This window comes from Berghia stephanieae, chromosome 2 (genome assembly GCF_034508935.2).
Source record: "Berghia stephanieae isolate SIO BIC M18660-M18661 chromosome 2, UCSD_Bste_1.3, whole genome shotgun sequence".
Classification (NCBI taxonomy): domain Eukaryota; kingdom Metazoa; phylum Mollusca; class Gastropoda; order Nudibranchia; family Aeolidiidae; genus Berghia; species Berghia stephanieae.
In genome coordinates, this window is record NC_088361.1 from 125,224,479 (window position 1) to 125,242,260 (window position 17,782).

Sequence of the window (17,782 nt, forward strand, 5' to 3'; positions counted from 1 at the left end):
GCAAAAAAAACAATAACAAAGGCCGGAATGACGTCAATTTCGATCTATCTATAGATCTAGAGTAATTTCAAGATTTCGCAATGCCAGTTGTTTTTGATAAAGATTTATTTCATAGATAAGAAGATAAAGTAGTCCCACATAACTATTTCGCCCATGGAGCCGGAGTTTATCTCGGTTTATATAGTGCGGAACGGACGATAGCAAGTGCTACCCTGATAATAACAGGACACCCGTCTATCGTAAAGAATGTTCCGTCAGATCAAATAGACCCAGTTATTCAATCATTGCTGGGACAGACGGGTCAGAAAAAAAAGTCTCGACTTCACCAATTGATCTAGCGGGACCCTTTTTTCATTGATAAAGAAGTAGTCCTTCAGAGCCAATAGGACCATGGATCAGGAGTTTCGACAGTATTAGTTGCTTGCTACCCTTTGAATAGGACTCTAGTAAAGTACTGTGTGGATAAACGGATTCAAAATTGAGGGACACTCTTCAATTTTTTTAGAATATTATATTGAAATTTGACCTCGGGATTAAGTTGTTTTTGATAGCGCACCGCTCTAGTAATTGATTTTCTTTTTTTAAATTGAGATTTTTATATATCCACTAAACGTGTTCAAAGTGCTTTACACGGGGTCCCTGGTCATCAGCACATTTAACATGTAGGACGGAAAATTACGGTTTATATTAAGGTTTAAAGCGTTTACTTCATAATAACTTTTCGAATTCTAATAACAATTATGAAACCCCGTTTCTTCTTTGTTCCTATTTGAATACAGGTCAAAATATATATTGATATTAATCTGACCGAACAAATATTTTGCCGTGTTATATTTCATTCAATTTTACCATTTTGTATTGGTAAATGAGGATGAGGTGATGTTTTAATGTGATTTTTCAATTTTTCAGTCTTTTGACGCCTCGGAGATAGGGTCAATATAATTACTGATATCGGTGAATAATCGTATGTAAGTGAATTAAAATCCATATCATAACTAATTTACCAACATCTTTTCTATTGCGACCATCAAAACTGCTATACTCGTTCCAATAGCGGCGAGTCTTAATTTTTATTTAATCATTGTTGTCCCCATTATAAATCCGATTTATACAGTGTTACAAAGAGAACCATAATAACGATCATTTACGTCGCTGTCACTATTCTATTTATAAAAACACTGAAATCTATCTGATGGAGTGAAACCGAATATCTGGGATAGATTGTTCAGTTAAAGACCTTGCGGTCATTCGGGAATTTTCGCTAGAGATAAAAGTCTTACTGTCAATCTATCTTGTTTATCTCAAGGGAACTAATTATCAGAAGCATTTACCATGCAATCTCATTATGGACCGAGGTACTGTTTCAATTTTCTCGTGTATCACGTCAATGACTTCATGCAAACTAGGTATTTCTCTGGCGACTATAATCCAAATCATTATTTTCAATTTGGTCTTGATAGACGTTCTATCCTGTTCTTTTCTGCTGGTCACCTCTCTCAATGCATAGACATTTGAGCTTTTATATAGCGCAAATCCACTAAACGTGCTCAAAGCCCTTTACAAAGAGTCTCTGACCAACAACAACACGAAACATATAGAACTAGACATGACGCGTATTAGGCGATATTAATTTTTTTCCGACGGAGACAACGACATTATACACCTGAGTACGGTGAGAGAATGTGAGTAAAAAGCCTTTACCAAGGACTCAACTATGCGCCGAGCGAGGGTCGAATCCGAAAGCGAGTGTCATTCCACGAGACAGCATCAACTTTCACTTTGATTCTTTTTCTGAGTTATACGCATTAATTAGCAGTATTTAAAGGAATCTGTTTACATTTTTTTGAAAATGACTTGAACGAGCAAAACGAAATTGCTCATGTTCCATGAAATCATTTCCGTCCATACAACTAGAGATTACGACCTTTCTTTATATGTATTCAAAATATTAACTCCATACCATATCTAACAGGACAACACTACACAAGAACATTATACTTGTCCAAGATAGCAGTCCTCCTTCCTTGTAGATCCTCATGTTTGTAGACGCGTACTTTTTGAATGAGAGAGAGAGAGAGAGAAAGAGAGAGAGAGAGAGAGAGAGAGAGAGAGAGAGAGAGAGAGAGAGAGAGAGAGAGAGGGGGGAAACATGAAAGAAACAAAAAAAAAAGAACGAAAGACATAGAAAGGAACGAAAGAGAGAGAGAGAGAGAGAGAGAGAGAGAGAGAGAGAGAGAGAGAGAGAGAGAGAGAGAGAGAGAGAGAGAGAGAGAGAGAAAGAGAGAGAGAGAGAGAGAGCGGGAAGGGGGGGGGGGGGAGACTCGACAGACGTAAACAGGAAATATATCTCCAATTTATTCATAAGTCGCTAATCGCATCGTCCCCAATCACAACATTATTTACGTAATGCAATATAACGAGGTTTAATAATAGGATGAAACCAATTTGGACGACCTTGATCTTAAGGTACATTCTTAATGTGATCTGATATAATCGGGTTCAGACAGATCACTATGAACCTTATGACAGTCAATTATGGTCAAGACAAATATAATTAATCAACTGTGATATTGTTGTTGTCTGACTAACTTAATACTATTAGGTCAGACGTTACGCTATTAATTTAATGAATAATAATTGGCATATAATCTGCTTCCAGTTTTGCAAAAGGTTATTTCCTTGATTATAAAATCCTCCCACTAACAGTTTAATACTATATGACTCTCGATTTTGTCTAGTATTAGACATGTTAGGATATAAAAGATGTCAAGCATTGACTATAACACAGACACACACACATATATATATATATATATATATATATATATTATATATATATATATATATATATATATATATATATATATATATGTGTGTGTGTGTGTGTGTGTGTGTCCTTTCTTATATATTATTTGTTATTTATTTTAAAAGACAATTAAGAATTCAAAATGGTAACAGGAAAATTTAGGGTGATGAGGCGACGTTGTGCTTCAGGTATTAACGTCAAATTTATCATATGATTAACTTTATGATCTCCTTATTTCGTTTTCCTGTTTATCAGAATCGATAGTCGAAAGGAAGAGGGAGAGAGAGAGAGAGAGATAGATAGATAGATAGATAGATAGATAGAGAGAGAGAGAGAGAGAGGGAGAGAGAGAGAAAGAGAGAGAGAGAGAGAGAAAGAGAGAGAGAGAGATAAGATAGAGAGAGAGAGAGAGAGAGAGAGAGAGAGAGAGAGAGAGAGAGAGAGAGAGAGAGGGAGGAAAGAGAGTTAAAAAGTAGTGTCTTGACAGGCATACGTTGTATTTTTGTTTATGCAAACAGTGTGATCCACTATACAACAGATTTCATACATAACGTAATATAATATAAAAGAGCTCAGGATGTAATTTCTTTAAAAAATAATTTAACCAAAGCAAATAAGAACAATATCAAACACCTTTCCATTGTCTAAAATCTGATTATATATATATATATCTCACGTTCCAAAACAATTCATAATTGAATTAGGCAACCTTTGTGTCGGATTTAAAAGTCAGACAAGATCTTTGTCCAAGAAATTCACAAGTCAGCGTTAGGAAACAGGATGTAAAGCAGACTAATAGTAACTAATAGTTCTTCACAGCCATTGACCCCTTAGAGCGGGAGATTATCTTGGTTTCTATAGCGTGAAACGGACAATAGCAATTGCTTACTATCCTCTGGATAGGACGCTAGTCCATCGCAAAATACTTTCCGCCAAATCTAACAGATTCAGATGCCAATTCACTGCTGGGTTGACAGAGGGATCAGAGAAAAAAAGCTCGAATGCACCCGGAATCGATCTTGGTCCCTTTGCGTGTGAAGCGAGTGCTCAACCAACTAAGCTATCGGAACCCCCTGGACAAATCATAATACGAAGTAATCTGTTAGCATATGTGGCCAACAGTGTCTCTCTGGTATTATTTTGGAATTAACTGGATTTGTAAAATTAATGAAATTGATTAAATTAAATGAAACATTAATTAAATTCAAAATGATGAGATTTAGAAAATTTAAGATTTGGGGAACAAAAAAATCGAAACTCACTCTCTGTAATGAGTAATGAAGCTATTCGTTGTAACTCAATAGTTATAAGAACCGCTAACAATGCCTTTTAAACATCAGGTTCACTATGGAAAAAAGATCGTTATAAAAAGACTAATCACAAATTATTAAGCTTTCCATATGTATTTCTTTTTAAAAAAAAACAACAACAACAAAACCCCCCAAAAAACTTAAGCTTTTATATAGCAAATATCAACTTAACCTGCTGAAAGCGGGTTAACAAAGCGCTTTCTATTTATTAAAAAAAAGATATAATTTTCCTCCTAAAATATAAGCAAAAGCAACCTTTTTTTTCACTGAACTTCCCAAGAACCCCATGGAAAGTACGTGAGATCGATATCTTACCAAACCTCCAGTCCAAAATTATTAATCTTCTGACTTTCAACTAGTTTGTCCTAATAGTAGAATTTTGCTCTAAAATAGATTACTATCAATTTCAGCTGGTTCATATCAACAAAGATTTGTTAGAGTATTGAGATATTTAATCTTATACTTGAGCTGTTAAACTTCAGCTTTTATATAGCGCAATGTCCACTAAACGTGCTCAAAGCGCTTTACATAGGGTCCCTAGCTAACAACAACACTTAACATGTAGAAAGAGACATGACGCCATTTAGGCGATATTACAATTTTTTCGGATAAAGACCCACTGTTTACGGTCATGTACTCACTTTACATCCGTGTACGGTGAGACAATGTGAGTAGAGAGTCTTTTCCAAGGACTCAGCTATGCGCCGAGCGAGATCAAACCCATGACCTTCCGATCCGAAAGCGAGTGTCATACCACAAGACCACATTGTGCGACACATTCAAATCAATATTTGTTTTCCTAAAGCAAAACACATTACAAGTTTTCGTTCGAAACGTGTTTTCGTCCACACTTTTTTCTTTAAAAAAGTAATATAATTAACTTATTCTCCTTTTACTCTGTCACATTGAATTTTCTGGAGTTTCATTCAAAGAATTTGCAACAAACGTATAATTTAAGACAGATCTAGTTCTATATTATCAGCACTTAGAATGATTCAGAATACTTTTTAATAAATCTGGAAAGTGTAAGAAAATAAATTTGATATGTTCGAACTATCCATAACACGATTTCACACTCGCAGAAATTACGTATTATAAATATATATCCTTTCTTTAAAAAATATAGCCTCGTGGAGAACATTGTGCTTATTTGAGTCAATAAAAAAAGTATACGGTGCACAACTCTACTGAAAGATTTGAAAATTAGAAATGTATTTTTTAAGATAGAAAAACAGATAACTTGATTTCCTTTTATAATTTAAAGTCAGTTTGAAAGTTCGTTGAGTCAAACAGATATCATAAAATTTTTGTAATTAAATTGAAGCTTACATTCAATTTCACATTATTATATATTTGTATTCACTTAATTACTTTAAGGACTTCAGATCTACACTAAGTTTTTAACAGTTTTCATCTATTTATGACATCAAGTATTATTATTGCCCCTTTGATGCTTTCAATGTGATGGTTTCGGGTGGATAATACACAGGTTTAACTTATGGTCTCACCCTCAACTCTATCTGTCCAGTATAAACATCAATACAGAAATTCCTGAGTGTGGAGCTGTCCAATTGGCTTTTTTCAGTAAATCGTGGCATTCATAATGATATTATTCACTTGATCACATTAAGGTATTTGGAGTTACAGAAATTTTAGATAAGTTCACCGATTAACAACATCAACTAATATTACTGCTAATATTACTGTAGTTTGTATGCCATCGATGTGATAATTATTGCCCTGGGAATTATTTAGTTAAGCGTTATCGGCAAACTGTCAATGAGAGCGATCTATGTTCATGTTTTCGTCCAACCTATTCATCAATCACATGAATTTTTGCTGTGTACAACGATTTGAGTTTTCTCAATGTATCTAAACACGCTTCTTTGTTTATGAACGTTGTAAACATACACATGGATCATGCTGAGCAAAATGACCAAATGTAACGTTGGTTATTCTTAAAATGCGAACACTTTTCAATATGTGGGTCATTTTGAGGACACTTTGCAATGTGACAAATGCCCTCGAGCACATGGAAATGTAATATAGATCGTACCCATTGTATCTGACTAGCTTCTGACCCTAACAAACCAACAATAGACATATTATTATGATGGAATACATGATACTGTTCACGTCTGCTTCAGATAATCATTTGACCTCAAGATTAAAGTGGTCAAGACACCCATTTTCTTTCATGTAAGTTAGATCAGTGTATATTACTTAGTTTTGAATCATGGACAAACTCTCAATTTTACCAATCAACAATCAAAACATGATCACCAGAGTACTGTACTACTGTACTGTAAGGTAAGTTTTCGATCCCAGGATCGGGGAGACATTCCGAAAGCTCCTACATCAACAGTATTCTTTCAATTTGTATTTTCACCGTTGATCTTTTGTCAGGCGTTTATTTATTCAATTTCTCATCATATAGAAGCATTTTGAAAACTCTAGAACAAACCTTGATAGATTTGTGAAAGTTTAAAATTTCCTAATTTGACTATTGTTTTTATTCTCGGCCGCCATTTTGATTAGTGAAGTATTGAAAAGTAGTGCAAAGCAGTCCGAGGGGGGGGGGGGGGGGTTTCTATTAGAGTTAGCTCGAGATCGGAGGATTAATTTTATTAGGGATAGCCATAAGTCTTAGCAAAGGTGCTAGGGTGTTTGTTTTTCCTATTACTATTAGGGTTAGTTAAAGGTACTATGTTTTTTTTTCTTGGGGTAAGTTGAGGGAATATTATTTGAGTTATTTCCCTTTGTAGGAGCTTTCGAAAAGCCTCTCCAGGATAGTCTTTCAACTCTGCTACTTCAGGTTTATTTTCGCAGTTGATTTTCTTACCACAACCTGTTTTCATACACGGACACTATATGTTGCTGTGTACGGGTCAGAGGCTATAGTGGCTTACACTTCATGTTGGGCCACACAGAAAAATCAACAGAGGATGTACCAAGTTACACAGACAACGTTGTTTACCAATCTGCCCTCATTAAATGATGGTGGGTACAATATCGAATGAAAATAGTTCTTTCCCCGCGAAATTGCGGGTTTTTTACTGGTGTTTTCGCGTGTCTATTTTTCTTCCTTTCAAAACAACTGTCATCCAATCTCTGCATTTTTAAAGTACAGGATTTCGATTCAGCTCGAACAATAAGCAATTTTTTCAAAATTCACCACTCGTCTCAAAGCTTATTTGAAGGGGATTTGAGGCTTAAAATTAAACAGCTAGTTCCTCTTTGACCTCTTGTTGATATTACTGGCAACATGTTAACACGGATGCCTTTTTTACTATATTCTTATAATTGAGCTTTTAAATAGTGCAATATCCACTAAACGCGCTCAAAGCATTTTGCAAGGGATCACTGGCCAACAGCATCATTATTTAACATTTAAGACGCCTGATAGGCGATATTACATTTTTTTTTCGGACAGAGACAATGCTGTTTACGGTCAGGTACTCATTTTACACGGTGAGAGAATGTGAGTAAAGAGTCTTTTCCAAGGACTCAGCTATGCGCCGAGCGAGATCAAACCCATGACCTTCCGATCCGAAAGCGAGTGTCATACCACAAGACCACATAGCGCGACACATTCAAATCAATATTTATTTTCCTAAAGCAAAACACATTACAAGTTTTCGTTCGAAACGTGTTTTCGTCCACACTTTTTTCTTTAAAAAAGTATTATAATTAACTTATTCTCCTTTTACTCTGTCACATTGAATTTTCTGGAGTTTCATTCAAAGAATTTGCAATAAACGTATAATTTAAGACAGATCTAGTTCTAGATTATCCGCACTTAGAATGATTCAGAATACTTTTTATTAAATCTGTGTCATACTACTAGACCACATAGACCCACAATATGAATCTCGGTAATTCTATCAACAGTGCGTACACTTTTGAAACTTACGTAAATATTTTAGGGTTTTATTTTTTACTCGAAAATTTAGAATAGTATAGTATTTTTTTCATGGCATATTTTTGCAGCTTTAACTTATTCCTAATCATAAAATTGGACTGATATTATAGATAAATTGATACTTATTTCACAAAAAAATAAACAATTTCCACCCATTCTTAAAATAAGGTTAATTCTATCACCCGTTGACTCAAACTCAAATGATTATCTAGAAAATCAGCTAGGTCAACATGTTTGGTCCTTAATTTGACCTTTGGCCTTGGGAATCGTCATTGTGCCGGCCCCACCGGACCGGTCGCTGTTGCTAACTCAAAAAATTTGTCTCGATCTATGTTAATTTCTTTAATACGGTAGTATGATAATTAAAATAGATGAATGCCTTTCATTTTCCGCAAATACTGCGAGTTTTCCATTCTGTAAACTAAGCCAGTCACTGATGTCACCATCACATAAAGAGTTGCCTCTCTTCATTTCTAAAAAAAAATATTTTGTAAGCTTGAACTATAAAAAGCACGATGATTTAGCATTTAAAACTATATTATTTTACTTTTAAAAATATTTATCTAAATGTATTTTATTTGTCTATTTCATTAGCATTATTTCATTAATTATAAACTAATCTTTATATTTTCTGACATTATTACCCCCCCCCCCCCTGCATGCATATAAACAGCGTGCCTGCCTCCTCTCACTCGTGAGAGAACATAGAATCGGTGTCTACGATCGCTAGGTATTATGATCCGTAATTTGACATCGGGAATCGCTATCTGACCGCCCTACTCACAAATTTGTTTACGCGCACCTAAAAACTTTATTATTGGACCAATTTGGATCGCTGAAGGCTCAAAAGATTCGTCTCGATCTATGTAAATTTTCACAATACAGTAGAATAATAAGTAAAATAGGTGAGTGTCTCTTCGTAAAAGCCTTTATTTCATCGCAAATATTGAGGGTTCTGCACAAGTAATATTAATAATAATAATAATAATGATAACAACAACAACAACAACAACAACAACAACAACAATAATAATAATAATAATAATAATAATAATAATAATAATAATAATAATAATATTAATAATAATAATAATAATATTAATAATAATAATAATAATAATAACAATAATAATAATAGTAATAATAATAATAATAATGATGATGATGATGGTGATAATAATAATAATAATAATAATGATGATGATGATAATAATAATAATATAATAATAATAATAATAATAATAATAATAATAATAATGATAATAATAATAGTAATAACGATGATGATGATGATGATGATGATGATGATGATGATGATGATGATGATGATGATGATGATGATGATGATGATGATGATGATGATGATACTGAATCGGAAACGTGAATTATGTTAATAATAATAATTTGAATAAGCTTGTGGATACATCATTTTCTTTTTTCTGTCTTTTATAAAAAGCCCGCAATTTCGCGGGGAAAGCACTATTTTCATTCGATATTGTACCCACCATCATTTAATGAGGAAAGATTGGTAAACAACGTTGTCTGTGTAACTTGGTACATTCTCTGTTGATTTTTCTGTGTGGCCCAACACGGAGTGTAAGCCGGTATAGCCTCTGACCCGTGGCACAGCAACATACAGTTGTCCGTGTGTGAAAACAGGTTGTGGCAAGAAAATCAACTGCGAAAATAAACCTGAAGTAGCAGACGTGAGTAGAGTTGAAAGACGATCCTGGGACCGAGAACTTACCGTACAGTACAGTACTATGGTGATCATGTTCGGTGCCGTTTTTATGCACCTCCGTTGGAGGTGTACAAAAACGCACCTTTTTTATGCACCTCCACTGGAGGTGTACAAAAAACGCACCGTTTTTATGCACCTCCGTTGGCGCTGCTGGTTGATTAATGACAATGTTGCTGCTTGAAGCCCGAAGGAAAAAATAACGATAAGTGTTGAATTGTAAGCCTCAATTTAATAGACGAAGACATACTGTGGACGTTTCTGATTTCCCCTTTATCAACAAAACACGACGAGTAAGACACTAAGGAAGAATGGGAGATGTGTAGTGTTAATGGCGTAGATAAGGTAAATAGACATAAACAATGATGGGACAGGAAGTTTTTGAAAAACAACAACAACTTGATGTCATGAATTGATGAAAACTGTTGAAAACTTAGTGTAGATCTGAAATCCTTAAAGTAATTAAGTGAATACATTATTTCGAATGCAATGATTTGAGTAAAAACTCCAAACTGACAACTTTTTACAGTGTCGAAATTTATTGTTTTTGATAGTGTTAGTGTATATCGGTAAATATGTTATGATATCTGTTTGACTCAATGAACTTTCAAACTGACTTTAAATTATAAAAGGAAATCAAGTTATCTGATTATCTATCTGTAAAAAATTCATTTCTAATTTTCAAAAAATTAAGTAGAGTTGTGCGCCGTATAATTTTTTTTTATTGACTCAAATAAGCACGATGTTCTCCACAAGGCTATATATTTTAAAGAAAGGATGTAATTTGCTATAAAACAGAAGTAATTAAAACTTGTTAGATAATAGGCATGATTGATTAGCCGTAAAAATACCACTGCAGACAATATTACCTCTTTTGTAATTGCAACGACGTCGTCGTAAAACACACCTGAACAAATCCAGGAAACCACGTCGAAAGTTCTCAGAGAAAATGCAGTATAGGATGGCGTTTATTCCAGAGTTACTCAACTCCAGCCACTGAGCAAAAGGCACGCCTATATTCGTAATTTGGGTGTTGACTTGTTGGTCCCTGGGGGATATGAATAGGATTAGGATGTATAATATATGCAAGGGCAACCAGGATAAGGCGAAGACTGACACGACTGTTACCAGCATCTTGATGACTTTTATTCTGCATCGTCTGATGATATTGCAACCAATAGTGACGCCTGGAGCTCTTCTTTGCCATACCCTCCTGGCGATGAGAATGTAGCACATGAATACGACGAGTAGAGGTAAAATGTACGTTCCAAGTAAGATTGCAAATAGATAATAAAGTTTGTGGATTTGAAATGTTGGAAATTTAGGGCTGCATACTTCCACATGACTATAATTGTTGCCTGGAAAGTGTTTATAGTACACGAGCCATGGAGTTACGAGGGTGAAGGAAAAAACCCAAATTCCGCCTAGGATAAGACAAGCACCTCGTCGCATTAATCTGCATTGAGGCTTGAAGCAAATGGCAAGATATCTGTGGAATAAAAAAAATGGGTTCTTTAGTAAAACTGATTTTAATCTTGAATCCATTGGTAAGGAAGAAATAATTTAGTAATTTTTAAATATACCTTTAAACCGCATTATGGCGAGTGGCTTTGATGTTCAAAATTTTAGTTATAGTCAAAAATATAAACTTTAGTTGATTTAATGTTTTTTGAGGAGATTGAACACAAAGTGAGAAATATTAAAATTTTCGGGTTTTCTTTAAATGCGTGGTTTTTTTTTCGCAGTAAAATACCAGACTAAAAATTGATAAATATTAAGAACATACAAAATTTGCATATTTTCTTGCCCATAAACATGGATAATGTTTTCCGACCATGAACCACAGCGAGTGATAGAGACGTTAGGCTAATCCTGTAGAAGCGGCTGTATCGACATATTATTATATTTGACATCAGCTTTATAGAAATCGGGGGTTCCGATAATTTACTTGATAGAGCACTCGCTTCACATGCAAAGGAACCGAGGTCGATCCCGGGTGAAGTCGAGAATTTTTTTTTTCTGGCGGAAATAGCTATTTTGCGATAGACTAGGGTCCTATCCAAAGGGCAGCAACCATTTGCTATTGTCATTTTTACGTTATAAAAACCGGGAAAAACTCAGGCTCCATGGCCCTAATGACGCTGAGGGACCATTTAAAGAAAACACAAAGTGCATTTAATATCCTCTTGCCAGAACAAGACTGAGCTTAGTATTCATTTCCTATATTATCTCATATCAGCGTCTTGTAAAGTTACACTTTATAGACCAGTTTAGTTTCAATTTCTCAACATTTCTTTGAGTTGATCACAATAAAGTCAACAAAATTCTTATGTTTACACGGTAGTTACGTTTCATTGTCTCTGGCTTACCAAATGAAAGTATATATCAAATTATAATATTCCTGGAAAGAAATGAACATACCCAATACTCTTAAGAATATATCAGTATGCAGGGCGCCAAACGCTCTATCTATATTTATAAAATTTGAGGTAAATTGTGCCATGTCGTGTTCCCAAAAGTAGCTCATCTGAAAAAAAATGTCTATTAATTGTCCAGACTTTACGAATTCCAAATCTGCCCCCAAGAGATTACATCTTAATCGATCAAGTCTTCGGTGCTCTCTGACAGCTGTCATGAATCGCTTGAGGGTGAGTATCGATACTCCCTACAAATCGATTTAGAATTAGGTTACTTGATTTGTCTTTACCTATTTGTGAACCATCGCCTCAAAACGGTTTTATGTCGGGGTAAATCGGGTTCCAAAAATACACTCAAAATTACTCTGTAACAATTTAGTTGTCATCAATTTGAGAGACCATATACAGTCTCTTTAATCAAACATTAAAAAAAAAACATAACCAAAGTATCTTGTTTTTTATTTTATCTTATATTTAATTTCTATTCCCCCCCCCCCCCCGTGTAATACCGTTCTGAATCAGTGGGTACCATTTGTAAGGTTTGATTGGGTAAAGAGGGATGGATGAGTGTAGCTGTCATGGCTGAAAGCCACTGGCTGGGGTTTTGCATATTATTAGGCATCTCGTTAAAATGCGACCGAGCATCCCAATTCAATATTGTATTATTTTTTAAACGACCTTTATATAGCGTAATACCCACTCAACGTGCTCAAAGCGCTTTACAAGGGTTCCTTAGCCATCAGCAACATTTAACATGTAGTACATTACATGACGCCTTTTAGGCGATATTTCAATTTGGGGGAGGGGGGGAGGGCAGAGTCAACGCATTAAATGACCAGGAACGCATTTTACACCGGAGTACGGTGAGAAAATGTGAGTAAAGAGCCTTTTCCAAGACTCGAACTCAGAATCTTCCGATCCGAAAGCGAGTGTCATACCACAAGACACCATAGCCGTATTGTATCGACTGGGTCTCAACTCGACTGGCTCAACGCCATCAAACTCATGGGGTCAGAGATTATTCCGGTTTCTATAGCGTGAAATGGACAATAGCAATTGCTAGCTACAATTTGGATAGGTCGCCAGTCTACCGCCATCAAACTCATGGGGTCGGAGATTATTCCGGTTTCTATAGCGTGAAATGGACAATAGCAATTGCTAGCTACAATTTGGATAGGTCGCCAGTCTACCGCAAAGTACTTTCCGCCAGATCTAACAAACCCAACTACCCAATCACTGCTAAGTGGACAGGTGAATCAGAAAAAAATCTTGCCTTTACCTGGGACTGATTTCGCGTCCTTTGTGTATAAAACTATTGATCTATCACTGAACCAGTTGCTGTAAATTAACTTTAAGTTTCAAATTACGAAATTTTATTTGGATAAATCTGCAATGTATAGGATAAGGATGTGTCAGTTCTTAACTACTTAAGTTTTCATCTTAAAAAATAATTATCGCCCTTCTCTTTTTAAAGCAAATTTTCAGAATTCAGTTCACCCTGACCGTTTTGAGACGCTGAGTCACAAATAAGCATATTATTTACATATAACGATTGTTCATGTTAAATAACGTAAATCATTGACATGACTCAACCCTCTCCTTAACTACAGGAAATTCGTCATATTCGTTACGATTCAATAAACAATTTTCTGTCTCAGGTTTCACATGTACCTGCATCACGAAATTTGAAGAAAAATCTTTGTAAAGATTAATAATAACTTAATGCTGTTATCTATGAAAAGTTTGTTTTGCTGCACAAAAAAAGTTTAGCTAGTACGTCATTATTGTTTCTGAGTTTGAGTGTAAAGAAATTGACTTTTGTTTTGGAGAGGTATGGATGGCATTTTTTGAAAAATCCTGAAAATGGTTGGTAAAAATAAAGAATTTATAGATCATTTATATAGCGCAATATCCACTAAACGTGCTCAAATCGCGTTACTAGGGGTCCCCGGCCAACAGCAACACTTAACATATAGAACGAGACATGACGCCTGTTAGGCGATGTTACAATTTTTTTCTTCTTCTTCTTCTTCGTCTTGTGGAAACCTCCAATATTGTCGAGGATCACTCCGCAGTTTGTAGGGTTTTACATTTTAAACTTGCTAAAAACTCTGCACATAATACTAATTTAAAAACAAAAAAAAAAAAACAAAAACAAAAAAAAACACACATAGATTAAAAAGTCACGTTTTGAACTCTAGCAATCGCGTGAAGGCATGTTGGGAACCGTTTTCAGCCACTTCAGCTGGGAGGCTATTCCATAGTCGGGCAGTGGAAGGGAAAAACGAATACATGTGGGCGTCTATTTTTGATGTTGGGATGGTTACTCTTGCTGTTTGTCCCCTCGTATTTCTTGTGCCGATATCTTTGATGTCGTTTGGAAGTTTGAGGCACGAATTTTTGTAGTAGATCTTGTGGAACAATTTAAGTTTATCTATCTTTCTTTTCTTTTCCAGAGGTTCAAGGCCAATCCGTTGTGATATTTCAGACGCACTTGAGAAAGGATCGAATGTGTCTGTGATGCGTCTTGCTGTTTTTCTTTGGATGTTTTCTAAGGTGTCGATGTTTTTTCTTTGTATATGGGTCCCAAATTGAGCTTCCATACTCCAAAATTGGTCTAACAATAGTTTTAAAAGCAAGGGTTTGAGTTGTGATTGGGCATCTTTTTAAACTGCGGGTGATATAAGCGCTTGTTTGATTTGCCTTTGAAGCCAGGTGACATAGGTGGTCATTCCATTTGAGATTTTTAGCAAACTCAATGCCAAGGTATTTTGCTGTCTTAACATGTTCCAGGTTTTGACCATGAAGTTGGTATTCAAATGTAATAGGTGCTTTCTTATTTGTGATGGTTAGAACATTGCACTTTGATACGTTAAATTCCATTTGATTTATTGTTTCCCATTCTTGTAATTTAGCTAGATCGTCATTTAGTGTTCTGCAGTCGTCTGTTGTTCTTATCTGATTATATAAAGCTGCGTCGTCAGCAAAGAGGCGCACTTTTGACCTTATACCTCGTGGAAGATCATTTATTTACACTAAAAATAGGACGGGCCCAAGGACTGAGCCCTGAGGTACGCCCGATGTCACCATCCCGATAGTGGAAGTCTCGCCGTCGACAAGAACTTGTTGGGTGCGATTGTCCAGAAAAATTGCAATCCATTGTAAGGTTTTGTTTCTGATACCAACGTCATACAATTTCTGGATTAACCGATGATGAGGAACCTTGTCGAAGGCCTTGGTAAAGTCCAGTAGTACTAGATCAATTTGACCACCTTTATCAATAGCAGCTGACAGATCATGTGTTTATGATAGAAGTTGAGTTTGACATGAGTGGTGCTTCCTAAATCCGTGCTGTTCATCACAAAAAATACTGTTAGTTTCGAGATATTCAGTTATTGAGGATCTCATTATATGCTCCAACAGTTTGCAGCAAATGCAAGTTAATGAAATTGTATGGTAGTTTTGAGCCCTGCTTCTATCACCTTTCTAGTAGATGGGTTGGACAAGAGCGTGCTTCCAAACAATTGGTATGTCTCCCGTTTCAAGAGAGAGTTTGAACAAATGTGTGAGGGCAGGTGCAAATTCGTTACTCAATATCTTTAAGAGACGGGATGGTATTTTGTCTGGGCCACATGCTTTCTTTGGATCTAGAGTGGCGAGGAGTTTGGAAACGCCCTCTTCTGTCACATTGTTTTCGGCCATAGTTTTGGAATCGTTTTCTTCGCCTTGTAGTTGTTGAGTGGTAATTTTGGTATGAGCTTTTGAAGCAAAAACAGAGCAGAATTGGTTATTAAGTATGTCTGCTTTTTCCTTTGCATCAGAGTATAATACACGATCATGGCTGAGTGTATAGTTCGCCTAACCGGCAGCCGTGTTGTTATTTCTGTCCCTAATTGTGTGATTTTTATTGATTTCTAAAACAAAAGTCTGAAATATTTTTATACAGTCGTTTTAATAAAGTTTTATTCTACATTGTGATATATATAAGTAGTATATACGGTTGTAAATAGTTAGAAACCGTTTTTTGACGGAGGATGAGGATGATTGTTTTTTTACCTGTTAATCGATATGTTGAGTTCGATGATGTATTGAATGGTATTGTTTTGAGTTCGATGCTGTATTGATTGGTATTTTGTTTTGAGTTCGATGATGTATTGATGGGTATTTTGAGTTCGTTGTTGTATAGAGTGGTTTGTTTTTTTGAGTTCGATGTTGTATTGATTGGTATTTTGAGTTCGATTTTGTATTGCAAGGTCATGTGACCTACCTGAGCGTGTGTTTATTGAGTGTTCGATTTGCCATCGATTATGTATCGAATGTTTAATTGCGTAATAATAGGGCTATACAGCTGATTAAAAAGGATCCTATCCCGGTGTTATTAGGTTCCGACTGGTTCACCCGCGCCGCAGCGCCGCAGCGCAAATTGAGGTTACGCAGTACAGTCCAAGGACTCTAACGCTGAGCCGCGTTGTTCTTTTAAATTGGTTTCTTACTCCTGAGTCTAATGACTTATTAATTTAATCAATTAAAAGTCCATTGATTCCCTCAAAGGTCAAAGGGCAAATAGCTCAGGCGTCAGCCGCACAGCAGCGCCGCACAAAAAAAATAGGTCAAGGTCATTCAGAGCAGCCGGTAGTCTAAATCATTTTGATTGGTTCTTTCAAATTCTCCGATCTTGATCGGATATCATATTGTCATAGTTTCGTCCGTTTGATTGGTTCTTTGAAATATATTTTTGTCTGGACAGTGTCGTCGTAAAATGAGTGGTCTTGTGAAAGCATTAATTCTCAATGTAGAACCAGATGAAATGTTCCATTGTGTTAGAACCGTGATAGATCATACCCATTGTATACCTTAAAAATGTCTGTTCTAAAAAAGGAAATTAAAAGTTCCCATGGGAACATTTCGTTAATGTGTTTTGCTATTTAAATATAACCTTATACACATCCGGCTTAATGCCACTCAACGCTATTCTCACATCAGCCTTGTTATGATTACAAATAATTACGTTCACAACTGGAAAATATACGTCGGTACTTGACACCATCGGAATGTCTCTCGCACAAATAATTACGCACACATCTGGAAAATAAATGTCTCTCGCGTTCTTCAAACGTACTATCTCGCTTTCATCTTAACCAATTATTTACTTTCCAGCCCTCGCCAGAAAATAATTACCTGTTTTACAGTCGTGAGAAAATATTAGCACTTTCTAAAAAATTCCGCGTAACGGGTAGTCGAACTTGAAACCTTTAACATACAAAGCAAAGACCACGCCGCTGGACCACGCTATCGTATAAGGAGTGTTTATTCAATTCCCAGGTCTGACTCCTGGACTTAGAACTTTTTTTTTATTTTTTAAAGAGAATTATTATAACGCTGTGATTATCCCCAGACACCTGTCTGGGGATAATAAAAATTTGTTATCCCCAGACACCTGTCTGGGGATAACGAATTTTTATTATCCCCAGACGCATATTTGAAACTCCGCTCTTTTAAACAATTATCCACATTCCAGAATATGGAATGTTTCCAGATACACATAGAAATAGGGAAAGTTAATAAAATATCTATAAAAACATAAAATTA

At 35.6% G+C, this 17,782-nt stretch overlaps 1 protein-coding gene and 1 long non-coding RNA gene across 2 annotated transcripts in view; one reads left to right on the forward strand and one right to left on the reverse strand.

Moving 5' to 3' along the window:
- The window catches only part of LOC144966526 (QRFP-like peptide receptor), a 69,776-nt gene that overhangs the window by 2,338 nt on the left and 49,656 nt on the right, over positions 1-17,782 (reverse strand). The window contains exon 3 of the mRNA XM_078903158.1: positions 10,646-11,265. Coding sequence (XP_078759284.1) covers positions 10,646-11,265 — 620 coding nt within the window. The remainder of the gene's footprint in view (positions 1-10,645; positions 11,266-17,782) is intronic.
- LOC144966527 (uncharacterized) overlaps positions 6,058-17,782 on the forward strand; it is a 35,033-nt gene continuing 23,308 nt past the window's right edge. Inside the window, exons 1-2 of the long non-coding RNA XR_013644231.1 lie at positions 6,058-6,315; positions 12,333-12,424. This is a non-coding gene — a long non-coding RNA (uncharacterized LOC144966527). The remainder of the gene's footprint in view (positions 6,316-12,332; positions 12,425-17,782) is intronic.